The following is a 25,689-nucleotide window of genomic DNA, read 5'->3' as shown; positions in this document are numbered from 1 at the left end:
CTTTCAACTCTACTTTCGTCCTTAACGATTTACACATTTCTGCCCTTCGTATAATGAAAGTCAAATACTAGCTCGAACAGTAGTTGCAGAATATCTTACAATGCGCTGAGTGACAAGGGAATAACGGATCAGACAGTATGGTAATACGGCATAAGGTAGAAGCACACGCATTATAACCTTGTAACACGTCGGCAGCAAAAGAAAGTCTGTGAAGGTATGTTCCTTTGGATGGACGTTGGCAGTTGGACACGCGTTCTTGGTCTTACTACCTCACGTCTGATTGTTCGAATTTTCTGAAACCTTGGCGAGTGTCCTATTATTAGGATTTTCGAGGTAAAAATACGCGGCTTACGAAGGACGTGGTCTAAAGTGTCAAGGTGCGCCCGCACAGCAGGGCAGTGGCCGGCTGGAGCCTCGGAACCCTGCTGGAGCGCCTTTCGAGGAATCGCCGGCGCCCGCAGCTGCTGGAAGCTCGCCAGCCGCTCGCCGATGCCTCTCCCCCGATTGTCCGTCCGCTGATCGGCTGGCGCCACGTCCGTCTAGAACGTTCCGACACGTTGCGCTGATAGCGACGCGGCGGCGGCAGGGGGAACGCGGCCTCGCACGTTCACTGGAAGCTCAGAGGACCCCTCGAGAATTCCCCGCAGCTCTGCGCGCATCAGTTTGCACTGCTCCTGCTGCAGATCTCGCAGTTTCCTACTGTACAACACTGGCGAACACTAATCCCCGAAAGTTAAGCAAAAGCAAGAGAAGAGAGCACATTTGATGGACAGAAAGACAGTAGAGTTGCAGAACATGATAAGGTTCCGTAACTAGTCATTATGCATACAATAGTGTCGAAAATATGTCATCAAAGAAGTTCTGAAACCGTATATACTGTATATATACTAAGATGGTATCTGTACTTTCGGACATGTAAGCAGGAGATCCCGGGTTCGAGTCCCACTCGGGGCACACGTTTTCATCTGTCCCGTTGACGTATGTCAACGCCTGTAAGCAGCTAAGGGTGCTCATTTCATTGTAATTTCATTCTAACAAGCTGCATGGTCTTCTTTCGGACATGTCCGAAACAACAAATACCATCGTAGTATATATATAGTTAAGGCTCACCGGCCACTTGACCATCTTCTTCTTCTGTGCGAATGCACAAACAGAGCCCGAACTCTTACGGGAACCGGCAACGCGGCGCGAGTAACGAGTATAATGGGTGGGGGCACTACGAATGTAGTGCGGGACAATACGTTGTGAATGGGGATTTCGCGGGAGGCGTGCCAGAGAGAAATCCCTGCAGTCGCACTGTCCTCTGTGTCCTCGGTGGCTCAGATGGATAGAGGGTCTGCTATGTAACTAGGAGTTCCCGGGTTCGAGTCCCGGTCGGGGCACACGTTTTCATCTGCCCCCGTTGACGTATGTCAACGTATGTAAGCAGCTAAGGGTGTTCATTTCATTCTAATTCCGTATATATTCGTTTGAAAGTATGTGTAAGGAAACCGGAATCACTGTTACACAATATCTTAACAGTTAATAGGGGATATGGTTATCCCTAACTAATGCTCATGCTTCGCAGCTATGTGATAAATTTATTTTCCTTTTTATAAAGCGGCTTCACTACTGAGTACTTTAATCGCTCAGGAAACTGACCATTCCTAAAGGAAAAATTACAAATATGGCTAAATACAGGGCTAACATGTGTAGCACTGCACTTTAATATTCTGCTAGACACTCCATCATAACCATGGGAGACCTTAGTCTTCAGTGATTTAATCATTCACTCAATCTCCCTTTTGTCTGTATCACAGAGGAGTATTTCAGACATCAATCTCGGAAAGGCATTTGCCAAGAAAGTTACATGATTCCCTGTAGAAACTAAATTTTTATTTAATTCACCAGCAATGCTCAGAAAATGATTGTTAAATACTGTACATGTATCTGATTTATCAGTAACAGAAATATTTTTACTGCGAACTGACTTTATATCGTCGACCTTGTGCTGCTGACCAGACACTTCCTTCACAACTGACCATATGGTTTTAATTTTATCCTGAGAATTAGCTATTCTATATGCATACCACATACTCTTTGCCTTCCTAATAACATTTTTAAGCACCTTACAATACTGTTTGTAATGGGCTTCTGTAGCTTGATTGTGACTACTTCTAACATTTTTATATAATTCCCGCTTTGTTCTACAAGATATCCTTATCCCACTAGTCAGCCACCCGGGCTGCCTATTACTGCTAGTGCCCCGTTTAGAGCGTTCTAATGGAAAGCAACTCTCAAAGAGCATGAGAACTTTGTTAAGGAAAGCATTGTATTTATCATCTATGTTAAACATCCTGCCACTCTTGTTCCTTGACAAGGTTTAAAAAACTCTCTATTGCTGTTGAATTAACTTAGTTTGTGATTAAATATGACATTCGTTTGAGTAAAAATTCCTTTTAGTGTTAAAATTCGTGCATCATGGTCTGAAAGACCATTCACGCTTTTACTAACAGAATGCACCCATCTAGTAATGAAGAATGAATAAAAATATTGTCTATGGCTGTGCTACTGTTCCCCTGCACCCTAGTTGGAAAAAACACAATCTGCATCAGATCATATGAATTTAGGAGATCTACCAAAATCCTTTTTCTTGCACTATCATACGCAAAATTAATATTCAAGTCACCACATATAACTAATTTCTGGCACTTCCTACAAAGTGAATCAAGAACCCTCTCTAGCTTAAGCAAAAACGCTCTGAAGTCGGAGTTAGGGGACCTATAAACAACAACAATTAAAAGTTTAGTTTCACTAAATTCAACTGCCCCCGCACAACATTCGAATATCTGTTCAGTGCAGTCTTCCATAACTGCCTTCGCCTCTTCAGCAATACGAGCCAAGTGGCTATCAGCATTAGCTCACATGCAGTAGTACACCTTGAGCGTCGAATCTAATTTTACTTTTTCCATCGCGACGTCCAAGATTTTGTCGACTGGATATGTTATCCTCATAATGTCACTCAGTGTAAACAGAGTGATGATAAACTCGCAGCTAGAGAGAGCTCGAAGGAGAATATTGGCTTTGGCAGTCGTTGTCCTATCCCTCCAACACTGTACTTCTTTAAGAACTTTGCAAACTGTTCCAAGATCAGTTGCGAATTGATTAACAGCATCATGTCGCTCAACTCATCTCGTTTGACAATGTGACTGCAGCGTGTGTTCTAGGTGACTCTTCAATGTTGCGAACTGCTTGCTAGACGCTGTAAAGAACGATACCATTTCTTCAATAGCACCAGGTGAATTTCTCACACTTGTAACTTTGCAGCTGCGAGAGACAGCGAGGTTGAGCGGATGACTTCGACACGGTGCTACTTGCGCGCTGATAGCTTTCTTTTTTATTTTAGCCACAGCTCCTTTCAGTTCTGACATATTAACTGAGCAATCATCACAGTCTATACACACACAGTTCTCCATTGACAGAGAAAGGCTTTCCATACTCCTTAGAATCGTAGTTCCTAATACTTCACCAATAACGTTACGCTCTTCATCTTGACTCTCTTGAGGTTTATCATCAATGCTTCCCCTACAGTCATTGTCTTTATGGATGTCAACGAAACCCAAAAATCTTTCGTGTAATTTGCCGTCACCATCAACATATCTTGTAGCTAAACTCAGTTGGGCAATGCACACTATGTCCGTAGTCTCATCGAAGATCATGCTGTAATAACGAGAATCTTTGATTTCCTCCAGTATTCTCGGTAACATCACTATTTCACAGCATGAAATAAGTTTGTTGCACGTTGTTTTACTTACGTAAGTGGCGTTCGCTTTAGTGGTCTCAAGGTGGTGCTTCATTTACAAATCTCCAGCGTCAATTCTAAATCTTAGAAGAGCTCTAAAGTTTTCCTCGTTACTCATTATACTTTCACGATCATTTTCGTTTTCTAATAGACTACCATGATATCTCTGCCCCCTCAGAGAAATATTTTGCTTTCCATGAAATATGATTGTTTTTACTATAGGTACAAGACGATCTCTGCTTTCCCTAATGCTTTCCATTCTCTGTCTTGACAATTGGTTTATGACCTCAAGTTCGCGGTTGTCTCGTGTCGTCAAAAATAATTTTGCATCTGTTGATGCTTAAACGTGGTATTTGAGCTGAGAGTGGATCTCAAGGTCACCATCTTTACCAGTAAGTTTGACAAACTTTCTTAGTGGTTCGGTCACACGTTTCTTGGCAATAATGGATTTCTTTCCTCCATCAATTTTACTATTCACAAAAGTTGAACAGTTGAGGCAAAGAAGTCCCTTTTTAACTTGTAAGAAGACCAGCCATGGATACTGTTCAAAGTAATTATTGTGCACTTGTCTTTTTTCAACCCGTCCCCTCTTGCTGTGCTCGGAAGTAGAAAAGATATAACCGCTTTCACGTTTCCTTGGAGCTGTGAGAAGCTTGTGTTTTATACCATCACTAATGTTTCCTGACGCTAATATATCCAAATAATTGCCAATATCCGTAGGATTAAACGAATCAGTCGATGAACTTTGTTGTGGTAGTTTGGACGAAGTTCTGGGCTCTGCCTGTACATCTGATGGTGTTTTTGCGGCTGAATGGTGACCGGAGTCTTCAAACGTTTCTGCTTTTCTTCTTCTTATTACGTAACGATCCATCTATTATATTGTGGCAATGTAGGTAAATTAGATGCCAATTATTCTCGAATAAACACTTAATTCGCACTGAAAAATGCAAAACTCGTTCACTTACCACTAAAACACACATGGTCACACTCCGCGTATTTCTAATATCACTAAGCGCAACACTGACTGAACTCTGTGGTAATAGCCAATAATCGCAGTTGCTCAGTTTTTATCACTTCCAAGTTATCGCGACGATTGTAGCTTTCAAACTGACTACCTGGCAGCGACTCTGCTTCCCTTATACGAGTATATGTGGCTTGGTTGTTTCGAGAACATTCGCTGCCAGAATCTTCGCTTCCAGATTGTTAAGGAGTGTGAACAAATACACTACTGGCCATTAAAAGCGCTACACCAAGAAGAAATGCAGATGATAAACGGATATTCATTGGACAAATATATTATACTAGAACTGACATGTGATTACATTTTCACGCAGTTGGGGTGCATAGATCCTGAGAAATCAGTACCCATAACAACCACCTCTGGCCGTAATAACGGCCTTGATACGCCTGGGCATTGAGTCAAACAGAGCTTGGATAGCGTGAACAGGTACAGCTGCCCATGCACCTTCAACGCCATACCACAGTTCATCAAGAGTAGTGACTGGCGTATTGTCACGAGCCAGTTGCTTGGCCACCATTGACCAGATGTTTTCAATTGGTCAGAAATCTGGAGAATGTGCTGGCCAGGGCAGCAGTCGAACATTTTCTGTATCTAGAAAGGCCCGTACAGGACCTGCAACATGCGGTCGTGCATTATCCTGCTGAAATGTAGGGTTTCGCAAGAATCGAATGAAGGTAGAGCCACGGGTCGTAACACATCTGAAATGTAACGTCCACTGTTGAAAGTGCCGTCAATGCGAACAAGAGGTGACCGAGACGTGTAACCAATGGCACCCCATACCATCACGCCAGGTGATACGACAGTATGGCGATGACGAATACACGTTCCAATGTGCGTTCACCGCGATATCGCCAAACACGGATGCGACCATCATGATGCTGTAAACAGAACCTGGAGTCATCCGAAAAAATGACGTTTTGCCATTCGCGCACCCAGGTTCACACCATCGCAGGTGCTCCTGTCTGTGACGCAGCGTCAGGGTGAAAAGTTACAATATTACAAGGGGTAACCGCAGCCACGGTCTCCGAGCTGATAGTCCATACTGCTGTAAACGTCGTCGAACTGTTCGTGCAGATGGTTGTTGTCTTGCAAACGTCTCCATCTGTTGACTCAGGGATCGAGGCGTGGCTGCACGATCCGCTACAGCCATGCGGATAACAAGCCTGTCATCTCGACTGCTAGTGATACGAGGCCGTTGGGATCCAGCACGGCGTTACGTATTACTCTCCTGAACCCACTGATTCCATATTCTGTTAACAGTCATTGGATCTCGACCAACGCGAGCAGCAATGTCGCGATACGATAAACCGCAATCGCGACAGGCTACAATCCGACCTTTATCAAAGTCGGAAACGTGACGGTACGCATTTCTCCTCCTTACACGAGGCATCACAACAACGTTTCACCAGGCAACGCCGGTCAACAGCTGTTTGTGTATGTGAAATCGGTTGGAAACTATCCTCATGTCAGTACGTTGTAGGTGTCGCCACCGGCGCCAACCTTGTGTGAATGCTCTGAAAAAGCTAATCATTTGCATATCACAGCATCTTCTTCCTGTCGGTTAAATTTCGCGTCTGTAGCATGCCATCTTCGTGGTGTAGCAATTTTTATGGCCAGTAGTGTACCTACTATGAAAGCGACAGGCCAATATGTACCTTACGACAAAGATGACGTCATCCGGAAATTTTTGTGTTTTATTGTCGATTCCGTTCCTTCCTATTGCATTCGATAGAGTGCTTTATTTATAGTAACAGTGCGTTTTTAGGAATCTTCTCGAAATCATATTTATCGGAGATATACGCATCAATAGTTGCCCATACCCAACTCGAATTACGAGTTACGAGTCTCGTAACAATATTTTTGAATTTTTATTAATTACTATTATTATTACTTCACAAACAACTGATCACTCTCACTCAACCGGCCGGAGTGGCCGAGCGGTTCTAGGCACTACAGTCTGGAATCGCGCGACCGCTACGGTCGCAGGTTCGAATTCTGCCTAGGGCATAGATGTGTGTGATGTCCTTATGTTAGTTAGGTTTAAATAGTTCTAAGTTCTAGGGGACTGACGACCACAGCAGTTATGTCCCATAGTGCTCAGAGCCATTTGAACCAACTCTCACTCTTGACCAACTTTCACACTTGCACTTGCTACAACCAGGACTTTTTACTTATTCATTCTTCAGTCTTAATATTTCTGACTCTAAATGTAAACTAGCTTCCTATTCGGCGAATAGTCCGTATTTATAACGCTACGTATCGAAAGTTCTCTGTACAAGAAAACAGTAGAATATTCGCAACTTTTCCCGAACAAATGCCAGACAGGATAACGTATCGAGATCACTAGAATGGCCGCGACTTTTCTCGTAGGTATATGTTAGCTACCTATGTGCCAGACAGAAATGTATAAAATACGATGACACGGGCGCACGTGCTACATAGGAAAGTACAACTACTCGATAACTCGATTCAGTCGAGTCGACTGATGAAAGAAACGAACGAATAGCGTGTGGCTGACTGGCAGGGGTGGCGCTCTGATTATGCGGGCGGCCCCACAAGGGGTGTGGGGGTGGAGGTGGAGGTGGTGGTGGAGGGGTAGGGGACGTCACCCCGCGTGCTCCCCATATGTATCCGCCACTTCCCACAAGGTTATCTACATTCATGCTCATAAGTTAAGGATAATGCTGATACATGGTGAAACAACGCTCTGGTGGGCGGTTTGCGGGTTTAAATCACCTCGGGGTATGACCATGCTTTGCATTTGACCTGCGGTCGTCGCACGCTAGCGCTGGCAGCAGTCCACATACGCAGAGGTGTGTTGGTGCATGTCAGAGTACGGTGTAGCGAGTAAGTTTGCAGACGTATTCAGACGTGTTAATGGTGACTGTGTGTTGAAAATGGCTCAAAAAACACATATTGATGACGTTATGAGGGGTAGAATACTAGGGCGATCGGAGGCTGGTCAAACAAAGCACGTCGTAGCACGGGGCCTCCACGTGCCACAAAGTGTGATCTCAAGATTACGACAACGATTCCAACAGACAGGAATCGTGTCCAGGCGCTACAGTACGGGACGTCCACAGTGTACAACACCACAAGAAGACCGGTATCTCACCATCAGTGCCCGCAGACGGCCACGGAGTACTGCAGGTAACCTTGCTCGGCACCTTACCACAGCCACTGGAACAGTTGTCTCCAGACACATAGTCTACAGACGACTCAACAGACATGGTTTGTTCGTCCGGAGACATACAAGGTATATTCCACTGACCCCTGGTCACAGGTGAACCCGTAAAGCCTGGTGTCAAGAACTCAGTACATGGTCAGGGACAGTGGTCCCAGTTTATGTTTACGGACGAGTCCAAGTATAGTCTGAACAGTGATTCTCGCCGGATTTCCATCTGGCGTGAACCAGGAACCAGATATTAACCCCTTAATGTCCGTGAAGGAGACCTGTATGGAGGTCGTGGTTTGATGGTGTGGGATGGGATTATGATTGGTGCACGTACTCCCCTGCATGTCTTTGACAGAGGAACTGTAACATGTCTGGCGTATCGGGACGTCATTTTGCACCAGGAGTACCTTGAAACAGAAGATATCAGGCGAATGGAGTGGCCTGCCTGTTCTCCAGACCTAAACCCCATCGAGCACGTCTGGGATGCTCTCGGTCGACGTATCGCTGCATGTCTTCAAACCCCTAGGACACTAAAGGAGCTCCGACAGGCACTGGTGCAAGAACGGGAGGCTATAACCCAGCAGCTGCTCTACCACCTGATCCAGGGTATGCCAACCCGTTGTGCGTCCTGTGTACGTGTGCGTGGTGATCACATTCCATACTGATGTCGGGATACATGCCCAGGAAACAGTGCCGTTTTGTAGCACATGTGTTTCGGGACGGTTTCCTCAACTTATCCCCAAAACCGTGGACTTACAGATCTGTGTCGTGTGTGTTCCCTATGTGCCTATGCTATTAGCGCCAGTTTTGTGTAGTGCCACGTTGTGCCAGACCAGTTATAAGAGTCGAGGAGTACGAAAGGGAGGCAGGGGTTGGGAAGGGAGTGAGACACGGTTGTAGCCTATCCCCGATGTTATTCAATCTGTATATTGAGCAAGCAGTAAAGGAAACAAAAGAAAAATTCGGAGTAGGTACTAAAATCCACGGAGAAGAAATAAAAAAAATTTGAGGCTCGCCGATGACATTGTAATTCTTCAGAGACATCAAAGGATTTGGAAGAGCAGCTGAACGGAATGGACAGTGTCTTGAAAGGAGGGTATAAGATGAACATCGACAAAAGCAAAACGAGGATAATGGAATGTAGTCGAATTAAGTCGGGTGATGCTGAGGGAATTAGATTAGGAAATGAGACACTTAAAGTAGTAAAGGAGTTTTGCTATTTGGGGAGCAAAATGGTCGAAGTAGAGAGGATATAAAATGTAGACTGGCAATGACAAGGAAAGCGTTTCTGAAGAAGAAAAATTTGTTAACGTCGAGTACAGATTTAAATGTCAGGAAGTCGTTTCTTAAAGTATTTGTATGGAGTGTAGCCATGTACGGAAGTGAAACATGGACGATAAATAGTTTAGACAAGAAGAGATTAGAAGCTTTCGAAATGTGGTGCTACAGAAGAATGCTGAAGATTAGGTGGGTAGATCACATAACTAATGAGGAGGTATTGAATAGAATTGGGGAGAAGAGGAGCTTGTGGCACAACTTGACTAGAAGAAGGGATCGGTTGGTAGGACATGTTCTGAGACATCGAGAGATCACCAATTTAGTATTGGAGGGCAGCGTGGAGGGTAAAAATCGTAGAGGGAGACCAAGAGATGAATACACTAAGCAGATTCAGAAGGATGTAGGCTGCGGTAGGTACTGGGAGATGAAGAAGCTTGCAGAGGATAGAGTAGCATGGAGAGCTGCATCAAACCAGTCTCAGGACTGAAGACCACAACAATAACACACGTTGTGTGGCACCACATTCTGCAGTTATGTTTAATTTACGAGAATGAGTGTTCAAATGGCTCTGAGCACTATGGGACTTAACATCTGAGGTCATCACTCCCCTAGAACTCAGAACTACTTAAACCTAACGAACCTAAGGACGTCACACACCTCCATGCCCGAGGCAGGATACGAACCTGCGACCGTAGCGGTCGCGCGGTTCCAGACTGAAGCCCCTAGAACCGCTCGCCCACACCTGCCGGCTGTGCATGAGTGTATGTGCGTGCTTGAGACCTGGCGCAGCCTAGAGAGCCTGTATAGGGAGAGAGTGGCCATAGGTGAAGTTGCTCGTGATTGGTTGATTAGCTTTGGCGCCGTTTTTCTGCGAAACGTCTCTCGCGCTTCCTATGTTCGCCGTGCTTTTGAATTGAATTGAAGTTCAGAGGACTTTTGGAAACGATTAGAAGGTATTTCAATTATTGAGAGACTTGTTATGCGTTGTGCATGCATATTCAATTTAGTTGTATATCTCCAGAATGAGATTTTCACTCTGCAGCGGAGTGTGCGCTGATATGAAACTTCCTGGCAGATTAAAACTGTGCGCCCGACCGAGACTCGAACTCGGGACCTTTGCCTTTCGCGGGCAAGTGCTCTACCAACTGAGCTACCGAAGCACGACTCACGCCCGGTGCTCACAGCTTTACTTCTGCCAGTACCTCGTCTCCTACCTTCCAAACTTTACAGAAGCTCTCCTGCGAACCTTGCAGAACTAGCACTCCTGAAAGAAAGGATATTGCGGAGACATGGCTTAGCCACAGCCTGGGGGATGTTTCCAGAATGAGATTTTCACTCTGCAGCGGAGTGTGCGCTGATATGAAACTTCCTGGCAGATTAAAACTGTGCGCCCGACCGAGACTCGAACTCGGGACCTTTGCCTTTCGCGGGCAAGTGCTCTACCAACTCTTTCAGGAGTGCTAGTTCTGCAAGGTTCGCAGGAGAGCTTCTGTAAAGTTTGGAAGGTAGGAGACGAGGTACTGGCAGAAGTAAAGCTGTGAGTACCGGGCGTGAGTCGTGCTTCGGTAGCTCAGTTGGTAGAGCACTTGCCTGCGAAAGGCAAAGGTCCCGAGTTCGAGTCTCGGTCGGGCGCACAGTTTTAATCTGCCAGGAAGTTTCATATCAGCGCACACTCCGCTGCAGAGTGAAAATCTCATTCTGGAAACATCCCCCAGGCTGTGGCTAAGCCATGTCTCCGCAATATCCTTTCTTTCAGGAGTGCTAGTTCTGCAAGGTTCGCAGGAGAGCTTCTGTAAAGTTTGGAAGGTAGGAGACGAGGTACTGGCAGAAGTAAAGCTGTGAGTACCGCGCGTGAGTCGTGCTTCGGTAGCTCAGTTGGTAGAGCACTTGTCCGCGAAAGGCAAAGGTCCCGAGTTCGAGTCTCGGTCGGGCGCACAGTTTTAATCTGCCAGGAAGTTTCATATCAGCGCACACTCCGCTGCAGAGTGAAAATCTCATTCTGGAAACATCCCCCAGGCTGTGGCTAAGCCATGTCTCCGCAATATCCTTTCTTTCAGGAGTGCTAGTTCTGCAAGGTTCGCAGGAGACCTTCTGTAAAGTTTGGAAGGTAGGAGACGAGGTACTGGCAGAAGTAAAGCTGTGAGTACCGCGCGTGAGTCGTGCTTCGGTAGCTCAGTTGGTAGAGCACTTGCCCGCGAAAGGCAAAGGTCCCGAGTTCGAGTCTCGGTCGGGCGCACAGTTTTAATCTGCCAGGAAGTTTCATATTAGTTGTATATCGTTTTTAGTACGTAATCAGCGTTTGCGATCTTAAATACGAGTTGAAATAATGAAGCGTTCTGTGATGAAGTCGGTAGGCCTACATGTTTGAAGTAAACACGTTAGTAATTGTACAGTATTGTTTTTGACATCTGTAATTCGTTCTGCAGACGTTCGTAAACGATGCCAGGTTGTGCTGCATTTGGTTGTTCCAATAGAGGCGAAGGTGGATTTTGCAGTCTTTTAAAATATTTTTAGTCACGCAAAACAGTTAGGCCTATCACAATTTACTGCATTTTTAAGCTCTTATTTCTTTAACAGTTCGTGCATACTGGTAGCATCACAAGCTTTTCTGAAGCCAATATCTGACAGTCCTTGCTGGAAACTGAAAGTTCCTATAATTGTTGTGCCATGCTCATTCGACTTTATAGCGTTAAACTTTATTTCGTTCCAAATCAGAACACTACGCATTATTTTGGTTTCAGTATTATTTCCTGACTGTTGACGCAGGCAAGTTGTAAGAACGTTTTCCGCAGTTGTCGTGGTTGCTGAAACATTATTCGTAGTACATAATTGTAGGTACTCTTGAAGACAGTTTTTAATAGGCCTACTTACTGTGGGGTAGAAGCGATACGGTAGTTTTCTTGTTATATTTGGTCGTTATTGCAGTAGCCTACATTTAACATTACCTGATTTTTGTAATCTTTTTCGTTTGTTATCTACGAGAGGTATTCAGTAAAAGAAAGTCGTAAGCAGTTGTTTATTTGTGACATGCAAAAAGTTTGAAGACGTGACAAGAAGTACTAATACGTCTCACACTTTTTGCATGTCACAAGTAAACAACTGCTAACGACTTTCATTCATCTGTATGAAATTTTCCTGTGCTGTACATAGTAGGCTATTACAAATGATTGAAGCGATTTCATAAATTCACTGTAGCTCCATTCATTGACATATGGTCAAGACACACTACAGATACGTAGAAAAACTCATAAAGTTTTGTTCGGCTGAAGCCGCACTTCAGGTTTCTGCCGCCAGAGCGCTCGAGAGCGCAGTGAGACAAAATGGCGACAGGAGCCGAGAAAGCGCATGTCGTGCTTGAAATGCACTCACATCGGTCAGTCATAACAGTGCAACGACACTTCAGGACGAAGTTCAAAAAAAGATCCACCAACTGCTAACTCCATTCGGCGATGGTATGCGCAGTTTAAAGCTTCTGGATGCTTCTGTAAGGGGAAATCAACGGGTCGGCCTGCAGTGAGCGAAGAAACGGTTGAACGCGTGCGGGCAAGTTTCACGCGTAGCCCGCGGAAGTCGACGAATAAAGCAAGCAGGGAGCTAAACGTACCACAGCCGACGGTTTGGAAAATCTTACGGAAAAGGCTAAAGCAGAAGCCTTACCGTTTACAATTGCTACAAGCCCTGACACCCGTTGACAAAGTCAAACGCTTTGAATTTTCGGCGCGGTTGCAACAGCTCATGGAAGAGGATGCGTTCAGTGCGAAACTTGTTTTCAGTGATGAAGCAACATTTTTTCTTAATGGTGAAGTGAACAGACACAATGTGCGAATCTGGGCGGTAGAGAATCCTCACGCATTCGTGCAGCAAAATCGCAATTCACCAAAAGTTAACGTGTTTTGTGCAATCTCACGGTTTAAAGTTTACGGCCCCTTTTTCTTCTGCGAAAAAAACGTTACAGGACACGTGTATCTGGACATACTGGAAAATTGGCTCATGCCACAACTGGAGACCGACAGCGCCGACTTCATCTTTCAACAGGATGGTGCTCCACCGCACTTCCATCATGATGTTCGGCATTTCTTAAACAGGAGATTGGAAAACCGATGGATCGGTCGTGGTGGAGATCATGATCAGCAATTCATGTCATGGCCTCCACGCTCTCCCGACTTAACCCCATGCGATTTCTTTCTGTGGGGTTATGTGAAAGATTCAGTGTTTAAACCTCCAGTTCGCATCAACGATGCTTTCGAACTCATTGATGGGGACATGCTGCGCCGAGTGTGGGAGGAACTTTATTATCGGCTTGATGTCTGCCGAATCACTAAAGGGGCACATATCGAACATTTGTGAATGCCTAAAAAAACTTTTTGAGTTTTTGTATGTGTGTGCAAAGCATTGTGAAAATATCTTAAATAATAAAGTTATTGTAGAGCTGTGAAATCGCTTCGATCATTTGTAATAGCCCTGTATATTATATCTGTAAAGAAAGGCATTTAACAAATGATTTCGCCATATGGTCTTGTGCGTTTGATTCGGTGAGTGTGTGCTCTACTACTCCACTACTGGCCATTTAAAAGTCCCGCCCGCAGTTTGGCAGAAAAATGGCCGCCGTATCGTCCGGTTGGCCACTTTCTCCCTATACAGGCTCTGTAGCGCAGCCGTGTAGCCGGTGCTAGAGATGGGGGATCCGCTCTTGAACTGATTCATAGAGTTGAATCTTTCAAAGGAGTGAACAATCAGTGATTCAGAAAAAAAGAACGGTAGCTCCAAACGTTTCCCACGGCAGAGAGAGAGAGAGAGAGAGAGAGACGGAGCATATCAGCAGCGCCTCTGCTGGTCACAGCACAGTGCACGCCACACAACACAGCCAGCGCCGGCCTCTGCCCTACTTCTACCTTGGCTGCCTGCATTGTGCAGTGCCCCATTGGATTTTGTGTTTCACATATGCCGTGCCGTCTCTGTGCGTCGTCTGCCGCGTGCAGTGTCTGGCGCAGCTTAACTTCGCATCGCACTCTGTCGGCGATCGTTTCAGTCACACGTCCTGCCCTCTGGACAGTTGATGCGAGCAAAAGGACAGAGAGCCACCTAGCGGATAACATAGGAACTACTTGCAACAACCTGCTCGCAAGGGAACGGGACGATTTGTCTCGGTGAGTTCACCGCTCCCCCCACCCTCGGAACTCGCCCGCTCAACGCTCACCCCACAGTTCTCGACTCTAGCCAGAACGTTGAGCAAAGCAACTCAGGTGTCACTCTGGTCTCTGCGGTCTTAGCTCACGCAGTAATACAGCTCGCGGCTCGACCTGCTCGACTCAGAGCTTCTGCATCGGAGTTCGTCTCTACTGGATATTGTTCTTCGTAGTAATACCGCTATGTATATTACGTTATTATGTTATGTATACATCATTTGTTTTTATTTTATTTTTATTTGTTTAAACTGATCAGATTAGGTTCCTGACGACTCCTCTTACTATAGGATTTTTATTATGGACACTCGAATTTACGCTTTAATTACGAGCGAACCGATAAACGTATCGCAAAATGTGATACACCAATATTTTCCTTGTTTTATTCTGCGTAAGGCTATATGCAGCACTTTCGTTTTACAGTCAAATTTATATATATTTTTTCTTATTCTGGTACGGATTTTGCGATTTTAGGCGTCTTCGGAAGGAAACGTTCACTTTAAAAATATATGGCCTGCGATGTATTTGTATGAGGTTAATGAAATTTTTAATACATTATAGCCAAATATATTGTTAATGTAAATCTCAAGTTACAACATTTTCCGATCACCCAAAAAACCACGATAATGCAAAATAAATCAATAATCAAAAACTTTGTCATATCGTGGAAATTTCAATAAACAATACAAAATTCTTAGTCATTATCTGTGTTACTTCAAAATAGGATCAAATAAGATCAAAATACAGGTATAGTACTGGAATAAACCAAGTTTAAAGGGCAATGTGCCTTCCATTTATTTTCTATTGTAAATGAGTGGTGAGGCATGAAAAAGAGCTAATTCATTTCAGGGAGTGAACAGTTCTGATCCGATCTCTGAAAAGAACAGTTTTGCCCATCTCTAGTCGGTGCGCACGGCTGGGACGCGGCTGACGAGCGAACTGCGTCCGTTGCCCGCAGGTGCGTGGTGCGGGTTGCGGCCGGCAGGGGCTGCCGCTGCGGCTTTGGCGGCGCCCGACTGGGTGCGGCGGCGGGCGTGCCCCGCGACGGCGGAGGACCCGCAGCCGGCCGCCAGGGTGGGCACCGAGGCGCGCGTGCGCAGGCTGCGCAGCCTCATGCGAGACCCCCGGCACCTGCTCGACGCCTACCTCGTCACCTCGTCCGACCAGCACCAGGTGAGTGAGCAGCGCGCGGCCGCCGGACCGCCGCCTCTGGCGCCTCACAAGGGAACCTCCCCATCGCAACCCCCTCAGATTTAGCTATAAGTTGGCACAGTGGATAGACCTCGAAAAACTGAACACAGATCAATCGAGAAAACAGGAAGAAGTTGTGTGGAACTATGACAAAATAAGCAAAATATACGAACTGAGTAGTCCATGCGCAACATAGACAACATTTACGATAATGTGAGCTCAGGAGCGCCCTGGTCCCGTGGTTAGCGTGAGCAGCTGCGGAAGGAGAGGTCCTTGGTTCAAGCCTTCCATCGAGTGAAAAGTTTAATTTTTTATTTTCAGACAATTATCAGAGTTGAGGCACCCACACATAATCAACTTCGCTCTCCAAAATTCCAGGACATGTTCAGGTATGCTCGGACATATACAGGATTTAACGGTCTACACACGGAAAAATTTGAAAAAGTTAAAAACATATGTTTTGACAGAGCACAGAGAAAACTGTGCGACTGTGAAACTGTTGCATTCATTTGTTGCAGTTTATGTGATACACACTTACGTTTTCATCATTTTTTGGGAGTGATTATCACATCCACAAGAAAACCTAAATCGGGCAAGGTAGAAGAATCTTTTTACCCATTCGCCAAGTGTGCAAGTTACGTGGGTCGACAACATATTCCTGTCATGTGACGCACATGCCGTCACCAGTGTCGTATAGAATATATCAGACGTGTTCTCCTGGATCAAATGTTTTCGGTTCCCATTGGAGAGGCACTTTCTTTCGTCTACTAATTGCACGGTTTTGCGGTGCGGTAGCAAAACACAGACACTAAACTTATTACAGTGAACAGAGACGTCAATGAACGAACGGACAGATCATAACTTTGAAAAAATAAAGTAAGTAAACTTTTCGCTCGAGGGAAGACTTGAACCAAGGACCTCTGGCTCCGCAGCTGCTCACGCTAACCACGGGACCTCGGCCCTCCTGTGCTCACATCATCCTTGATGTTGCCTATGTTGCCCATGGACTACTCAGTTTGTATATTTTGCTTTTTTTTTCATAGTTGCACACAACTTCTTCCTATTTTCTCGATTGATCTGTGTTCAGTTTTTCAAGGCCTCTCCACTGTGCCAAATTATTACTAAATCTGAGGGGGGTGCGATGGGGAGGTTCCCTTGTGAGGAGCTAAGGAGTCGGCAATTTGAAATAAAGGCAAGAGTGTAAAGCAGGGCCGGCCACGGCATACCAAACTTCACACGTGCAATATGTGCGGACCGCTGGCGTGGCATAGCCCGGCCTGCCACTAGGCATTGCTCGGTCCTCCTCCAAAGTATTCGGAACTGCCCGATATTTCATTTAGCATTACGGTGCGGCATTTTCCGGCCTGCACAACTCTGTGTTCGGCGGAGTTGTGGTGTCAGCGCTGTTTACCCTTCGCTATTTGCGCCTGGTATGAAGGACGTTCACAGTCCACTGGCTGTTTGCACAAAAGGAGGCAGTCTAGCGATGTATCGTAACAATCCTCTAAAATGAACAGGAACGACAGAAGAGAGGGATGAGAATTCTCAGTTCGCGTAAGTGACAGGTACAGCATATTTGCTACGAAACGATGTTACAATACTATGCAGAAAGAATTTAAATAGTTAGTTGAAAATGGAAGAGCAAAAAATTACAACGATCGATAGGCGGTATTAGTTGTTTCTGTATATCAAAAAGCATTTTGTGCTAAATTTGCAGGGTGGAGCACGTGCAGAAGTTGGTAATATGAAGAGAACTGGTTGAAGAGGTTGATAAATAACTGCCGAGATGGGAGGTCTTGCCCCATACACCATACAACAATGATCTGCATTCTTCTTGCACTCTCCACACTTTTTCTGCATTGGTAAATGCCATCGACCACTCACGACCTACTGGTTGGACTCACACACTACGAGGAGCGTTTGAAAAGTCCGTGCAAAATCCGAGAGATGGCACCACCGGCGCGTATCGAGTTCATGTTTAGTTAGTAGCATCTTTGGAAAGAACGCACACCAAATTTCAGCCATATTGGTCTATTTCTTTGTGTTTGGCATTCGTGTGAATCAAGGAAGTCGAGTGATTGTCAAAAAATGGACGAAAAATAATTTCGCGTGGTGATTAAACATAACTTTATGTAAGGCAAAACAGCTCAGCAGACTAAAGAGAAGCTTGATAAACATTATGGTGACTCTGCACCTTCGATTAGAACAGTTTATAAGTGGTTTCAAAATTTTCGGAGTGGCCATATGGGCACAAGTGACGCTCAACGTTCTGGAGGTCCTATGGAGGTTACAACTACAGAAATCATTGATAAAATCCATGATATGGCGACGGATGACAGAAGAGTTAAGGTGTGTGAGATTGCTGGTGCTGTGAGCGTCTTGAATGAATGGCTACATAATATTTTGCATAAACATTTGGACATGAGAGAGATATCCGCAAGATAGGTTCCATGGTTGCTCAGGCATGGCCAAAAACGGAATCGTGTGAAGTGTTGCAAGAATGGTTTGCACCTGTTCAGGAACAATCCGCAGGACTTTAAGCATCGTTTCGTCACTGTGGATGAAACATGTATACATTACTATGCTCCCGAGACCAAACAACAATCTAAACAATGGGTTACCAAGGGAGAATCTGCACCAAAAAAGGCGAAGACCATTACTTCGGCCGGAATGGTTATGGCGACTGTCTTTTGGGATTCGCAAGGGATAATCCTCATCGACTATCTGGAAAAGGGTAAAACTATTAAAGGTGCATATTGTTGTTGTTGCTGTTGTGGTCTTCAGTCCTGGGATTGCTTTGATGCAGCTTTCCATGCCACTCTATCCTGAACAAGCTTCTTCATCTCCCAGTACCTACTGCAACCTACATTCTTCTGAATCTGTTTAGTGTATTCATCTCCCTGTCTCCCTCTACGATTTTTACCCTCCACGCTGCCCTCCAATTCTAAATTGGTGATCCCTTGATGCCTCAGAATATGTCCTACCAATCGATCCCCTCTTCTAGTCAAGTTGTGCCACAAAATTCTATTCTCCCCAATCCTATTCAATACCTCCTCATTAGTTATATGATCTACCCATATAATCTTCAGCATTCTTCTGTAGTACCACATTTCGAAAGCTTCTATTCTCTTCTTGTCTAAACTATTTATCGTCCATGTTTCGCTTCCATACATGGCTACACTCCATACAAATACTTTCAGAAATTATTTCCTGACACTTAAATCTATACTCGATGTTAACAAATTCCTCTTCTTCAGAAACGCTTTCATTGCAATTTCCAGTCTACATTTTATATCTTCTATACTTCGACCATCATCAGTTATTTTGCTCCCCAAATAGCAAAACTCCTTTACTACTTTAAGTGTCTCATTTCCAAATCTAATTCCCTCAGCATCACCCGACTTCATTCGACTACATTCCATTATCCTCGTTCGACTACATTCCATTATTCTCGTTTTGCTTTTGTTGCTGTTCATCTTATACCCTCCTTTGATGACACTGTCCATTCCGTTCAACTGCTCTTCCAAGTCCTTTGCTGTCTCCGACAGAATTACAATGTCATCAGCGAACCTCAAAGTTTTTATTTCTTCTCCATGGATTTTAATACCTACTCCGAATTTTTCTTTTGTTTCCTTCACTGCTTGCTCAATATACAGATTGAATAACATCGGGGAGTGGCTACAGCCCTGTCTCACTCCCTTCCCAACCACTGCTTCCCTTTCATGTCCCTCGACTCTTATAACTGCCATCTGGTTTCTGTACAAATTGTAAATAGCCTTTCGCTTCCTCTATTTTGCCCCTGCCACCTTCAGAATTTAAAAGAGAGTATTCCAGTCAACATTGTCTAAGATAAGTCGTAGGGTCAGTATAGCCTCACGTGTTCCAATATTTCTACGGAATCCAAACTGATCTTCCCCGAGGTCGGCTTCTACCAGTTTTTCCATTCGTCTGTAAATAATTAGCGTTAGTATTTTGCATCCGTGATTGATTAAACTGATTGTTCGGTAATTTTCACATCTGTCAACACCTGCTTTCTTTGGGATTGGAATTATTATATTCTTCTTGAAGTCTGGGGGTATTTCGGCTGCCTCGTACATCTTGCTCACGAGATGGTAGAGTTTTGTCAGGACTGGCTCTCCCAAGGCTGTCAGTAGCTCTAATGGAATGTTGTCTACTCCCGGGGCCTTGTTTCGACTTAGGTCTTTCAGTTCTCTATCAAACTCTTCACGCAGTATCATATCTCCCATTTCATCTTCATCTACATCCTCTTCCATTTCTATAACATTTCCCTCAAGTACATCGCCCTTGTATAGACCCTCTATATACTCCTTCCACCTTTCTGCTTTCCCTTCTTTGCTCAGAACTGGGTTTCCATCTGAGCTCTTGATATTCATACAAGACGTTCTCTTTTCTCCAAAGGTCTCTTTAATTTTCCTGTAGGCAGTATCTATCTTACCCCTAGTGAGATAAGCCTCTACATCCTTACATTTGTCCTCTAGCCATCCCTGCTTAGCCACTTTGCACTTCCTGTCGATCTCATTTTTGAGACATTTGTATTCCTTTTTGCCTGCTTCATTTACTGCATTTTTATGTTTTCTCCTTTCATCAATTAAACTCAATATTTCTTCTGTTATCCAAGGATTTCTACTAGCCCTCGTCTTTTTTACCTACTAGATCCTCTGCTGCCTTCACTACTTCATCTCTCAAAGCTACCCATTCTTCTCCTACTTTATTTCTTTCCCCCATTCCTGTCAATTGTTCCCTTATGCTCTCCCTGAAACTCTGTACAACCTCTGGTTCTTTCAGTTTATCCAGGTCCCATCTCCTTAAATTCCCACCTTTTTGCAGTTTCTTCAGTTTAATCTACAGCTCATAACCAATAGATTGTGGTCAGAGTCCACATCTGCCCCTGGAAATGTCTTACAATTTAAAACCTGGTTCCTAAATCTCTGTCTTACCATTATATAATCTATCTGAAACCTGTCAGTATCTCCGGGCTTCTTCCACGTATACAGCCTTCTTTTATGATTCTTGAACCAAGTGTTAGCTATGATTAAGTTGTGCTCTGTGCAAAATTCTATCAGGCGGATTCCTCTTTCATTTCTTAGCCCCAATCCATATTCACCTACTACGTTTCCTTCTCTCCCTTTTCCTACTACCGAATTCCAGTCACCCATGACTAATAAATTTTCGTCTCCCTTCACTATATGAATAATTTCTTTTATTTCATCATACATTTCTTCAATTTCTTCGTCGTCTGCAGAGCTAGTTGGCATATAAACTTGTACTACTGTAGTAGGCGTGGGCTTCGTGTCTATCTTGACCACAATAATGCGTTCACTATGCTGTTTGCAGTAGCTTACCCGCACTCCTATTTTTTTTTATTCATTATTAAACCGACTCCTGCATTACCCCTATTTGATTTTGTATTTATAACCCTGTATTCGCCTGACCAAAAGTCTTGTTTCTCCTGCCAGCGAACTTCACTAATTCCTACTATATCTAACTTTAACCTATCAATTTGCCTTTTTAAATTTTCTAACCTACCTGCTCGATTAAGGGATCTGACATTCCACGCTCCGATCCGTAGAACGCCAGTTTTTTTTCTCCTGATAACGACGTCCTCCTGAGTAGTCCCTGCCCGGAGATCCGAATGGGGGACTATTTTACCTCCGGAATATTTTACCCAAGAGGACGCCATCATCATTTAACCACACAGTAAAGCTACATGCCCTCGGGAAAAATTACGGCTGTAGTTTCCCCCTTGCTTTCAGCCGTTCACAGTACCAGCACAGCAAGGCTGTTTTGGTAGTGTTACAAGATCAGATAAGTCAATCATCCAGACTGTTGCCCCTGCAACTACTGAAAAGGCTGCTGCCCCTCTTCAGGAACCACACGTTTGTCTGGCCTCTCATCAGATACCCCTCCGTTGTGGTTGCACCTACAGTACGGCTATCTGTATCGCTGAGGCATGCAAGCCTCCCCACCAACGGCAAGGTCCATGGTTCTTGGGGGGGAGGTGCATATTATTCATCGTTATTGAACCGTTTGAAAACTGAGCTGCAAGAAAAATGCCGGCAATTGGCCATTAAAAAAAGTCCTCTTCCATCACGACAATGCACCAGCACACACCTCAGCAGTAGTGGTCGCAAAATTATTGGAAACAGGATTCCAACTCGTTTCTCATCCCCCCTATTTTCCAGACTTGGCTCCCTCGGACTACTATTTGTTCCCCAATTTGAAGAAATGGCTGGTTGGACAAAGATTTTATTCAAATGAGGTCATTGCAGTAACTAATAGCTATTTTGCAGACTTGGACAATTCCTATTATTCGGAAGTGATCAGCAAATTAGAACAGCGTTGGACGAAGTGTATAAGTCTAAAAGGAGACTATGTCGAAAAAAAAAGACGGTTTACCCCAAACACGTAAGTAGTTTTTATTTTTGCATGGGCTTTTGAAACGCCCTTCGTAACTGACTAGCAATTCACAAGGCACTCAAGGAACACACAAGCACACTGTAAGCAAACATAACATCTTGGCTCTGAGCACTATGGGACTCAACATCTTAGGTCATAAGTCCCCTAGAACTTAGAACTACTTAAACCTAACTAACCTAAGGACATCACACACACCCATGCCCGAGGCAGGATTCGAACCTGCGACCGTAGCAGTCCCGCGGTTCCGGACTGCAGCGCCAGAACCGCTAGACCACCGCGGCCGGCCATAACATCTCACCTAGCAACTAGGCAGGCTTAATGGCGCATAGAAGTGTCGGTATGGAAACTTTTCAAAATACAATACCCCATAAACGACTCACACTAGAATCCTGCAACAAACACCACTGACATCCTAATTTACTCTACTTTTAGTCTGTTAACGCCAATAGGCGTTGCTGTATTTAAAAAGGTGTATTTTTGCTCAAAAAGACACTTTCTGTTTATTGGCTAGCAATACAAGCCCCTGACTACCAATCCATTCTGTGAAAACCACACATCAGTAGCACTTTCCATTTCTGCAATATGTATGGTGGAAATTTTAGGTGATTCATCCCGTATACAAAGCTTACATTCACATGAGATTACAGATAGCACAATAAAGTTACGCTCGTTCTTAAAAAGGAACATCGAAATTTAAATAAATGTAGTTTTATTGGAAAGCCGGCCAGAGTGGCCATGCAGTTCTAGGCGCTACAGTCTGGAGCTGAGCGACCGCTACAGTCGCAGGTTCTAATCCTGCCTCGGGCATGGATGTGTGTGATGTCCTTAGGTTAGTTAGGTTTAATTAGTTCTAAGTTCTAGGCGACTGATGACCTCAGAAGTTAAGTCGCATAGTGCTCAGAGCCATTTGAACCATTTTTTTTTTATTGGAAAAAAATTAGATAAGTTAGTGTTGTTACTAGTTGCCTTAATCATATGTCTGTTTTCTCTACGTCTAGCAATTTTTGCGCAGTTGTCTTCTGGAACCCTGAAGGTGCTCACGAATAACCTTGTACTAACCATTTGCAGATCCAAGCATGCTAGTTTTACTTTGGTGCATGCTACTGCTGCTTGATAATACACTCCTGGAAATGGAAAAAAGAACACATTGACACCGGTGTGTCAGACCCACCATACTTGCTCCGGACACTGCGAGAGGGCTGTACAAGCAATGATCACACGCACGGCACAGCGGACACACTAGGAACCGCGGTGTTGGCCGTCGAATGGCGCTAGCTGCGCAGCATTTGTGCACCGCCGCCGTCAGTGTCAGCCAGTTTGCCGTGGCATACGGAGCTCCATCGCAGTCTTTAACACTGGTAGCATGCCGCGACAGCGTGGACGTGAACCGTATGTGCAGTTGACGGACTTTGAGCGAGGGCGTATAGTGGGCATGCGGGAGGCCGGGTGGACGTACCGCCGAATTGCTCAACGCGTGGGGCGTGAGGTCTCCACAGTACATCGATGTTGTCGCCAGTGGTCGGCGGAAGGTGCACGTGCCCGTCGACCTGGGACCGGACCGCAGCGACGCACGGAAGCACGCCAAGACCGTAGGATCCTACGCAGTGCCGTAGGGGACCGCACCGCCACTTCCCAGCAAATTAGGGACACTGTTGCTCCTGGGGTATCGGCGAGGACCATTCGCAACCGTCTCCATGAAGCTGGCTACGGTCCCGAACACCGTTAGGCCGTCTTCCGCTCACGCCCCAACATCGTGCAGCGCGCCTCCAGTGGTGTCGCGACAGGCGTGAATGGAGGGACGAATGGAGACGTGTCGTCTTCAGCGATGAGAGTCGCTTCTGCCTTGGTGCCAATGATGGTCGTATGCGTGTTTGGCGCCGTGCAGGTGAGCGCCACAATCAGGACTGCATACGACCGAGGCACACAGGGCCAACACCCGGCATCATGGTGTGGGGAGCGATCTCCTACACTGGCCGTACACCACTGGTGATCGTCGAGGGGACACTGAATAGTGCACGGTACATCCAAACCGTCATCGAACCCATCGTTCTACCATTCCTAGACCGGCAAGGGAACTTGCTGTTCCAACAGGACAATGCACGTCCGCATGTATCCCGTGCCACCCAACGTGCTCTAGAAGGTGTAAGTCAACTACCCTGGCCAGCAAGATCTCCGGATCTGTCCCCCATTGAGCATGTTTGGGACTGGATGAAGCGTCGTCTCACGCGGTCTGCACGTCCAGCACGAACGCTGGTCCAACTGAGGCGCCAGGTGGAAATGGCATGGCAAGCCGTTCCACAGGACTACATCCAGCATCTCTACGATCGTCTCCATGGGAGAATAGCAGCCTGCATTGCTGCGAAAGGTGGATATACACTGTACTAGTGCCGACATTGTGCATGCTCTGTTGCCTGTGTCTATGTGCCTGTGGTTCTGTCAGTGTGATCATGTGATGTATCTGACCCCAGGAATGTGTCAATAAAGTTTCCCCTTCCTGGGACAATGAATTCACGGTGTTCTTATTTCAATTTCCAGGAGTGTATGTTGTTTGCCACCGCTGTACGGTACTGTACACCTCCTGTGACATGCGCCGCCTTGTGCGCAGAGCGAGTTCCTGGCGCGGTCGGACCGCCGGCTGGAGTGGATCTCGGGCTTCTCGGGCAGTTACGGCGAGGCGGTGGTGACGGCGCAGCGCGGGGGCGGCGAGGGCGGCCAGGCCGCGCTGTGGACCGACGGCCGCTACCACGCGCAGGCCGACGACCAGCTGGACTGCGGCTGGCAGCTCGTGCGACACGGCGTCGTCCAGCTCTCCGTCCAGGTACTGCAACGCCGCACCTTCGACCATAAATGTAATAGACTGGCCCTGACGTCATTTTCGTGGCTCCAACATCTCTGGGCTAAAGTCACGTGACTGTTGGCAAAACGTGTTTGTTTCGTGTTGCACTTATGGCTGTACTCAGCGTTTTGTCGGGGGAAATGGCATTACATTTCACGTATAAGTGTTTCTATGATAGTACAGATGCGTTTACTGAAATCTGCTGAAGTGACTTTTATGTTTTTTACACTTGAAATAGAGTATGACGTAAATTAAAGTGTTTAAAGTGATGCCTGTAAAGTCAGACTCATATTACATTTTGGAAAGTATCTGTGATAATGCGGTTACAGAAGTAAGTATAACTGTTTTTCGTTCCTACTCATAGGTTCCCTAAGGATGAAAACCGAAAGCACATTTGGTTACAGGCCCTGAAACGGAAAAATTTTAAGCCATCTGCACATACGCGCCTTTTTGTATATACAAATGAGATTATAATAAGGTAGAGCACCTATAGTCGACACATGAAGAGAATTTTTTTCTACCTTCTAATACTGTTAAATAAATGTAAGCTCCAAAATTATTTTCTGAAACATCAAACTCTCACCTTTCATCTAAAATATCATTTTTTTTAAAAAAACTGATAGTTTAAACTTTTGTAAAAATAGTAGGAACTGTACCTTTGAAGTGCACCTAAAATTGATACTCTAAAAGGACCTGCTCCTAAAGTCGACAATTTTGTCACCTATAGTTGACATAATTCCCACATTCCGTTTTCTTTTATAAGTGACTAGAGCTCAAAACGCGGCG

General features: G+C 45.2%; 1 protein-coding gene and 3 non-coding genes across 4 annotated transcripts in view; 3 read left to right on the top strand and 1 right to left on the bottom strand.

Annotated features, from left to right (window-relative positions):
* Positions 1 to 25,689, top strand: part of LOC126135595 (xaa-Pro aminopeptidase 1-like) — a 153,697-nt gene that overhangs the window by 52,569 nt on the left and 75,439 nt on the right. The window contains exons 2-3 of the mRNA XM_049915201.1: positions 15,397 to 15,611; positions 24,673 to 24,885. Of these exons, the coding sequence (XP_049771158.1) occupies positions 15,397 to 15,611; positions 24,673 to 24,885 (428 nt within the window). The remainder of the gene's footprint in view (positions 1 to 15,396; positions 15,612 to 24,672; positions 24,886 to 25,689) is intronic.
* On the bottom strand, positions 10,341 to 10,415 carry Trnas-cga (transfer RNA serine (anticodon CGA)). The gene has a single exon. It is a non-coding gene; the product is annotated as a tRNA-Ser (tRNA).
* Positions 11,116 to 11,190, top strand: Trnas-cga (transfer RNA serine (anticodon CGA)). Its single transcript has one exon. It is a non-coding gene; the product is annotated as a tRNA-Ser (tRNA).
* Positions 11,417 to 11,491, top strand: Trnas-cga (transfer RNA serine (anticodon CGA)). The gene has a single exon. It is a non-coding gene; the product is annotated as a tRNA-Ser (tRNA).

This window comes from Schistocerca cancellata, chromosome 1 (assembly GCF_023864275.1).
Source record: "Schistocerca cancellata isolate TAMUIC-IGC-003103 chromosome 1, iqSchCanc2.1, whole genome shotgun sequence".
In the NCBI taxonomy this organism is placed as follows: Eukaryota; Metazoa; Arthropoda; class Insecta; order Orthoptera; family Acrididae; genus Schistocerca; species Schistocerca cancellata.
Note: the sequence above shows the minus strand (reverse complement) of the source record. Positions and strands in the feature narration are given on the sequence as shown.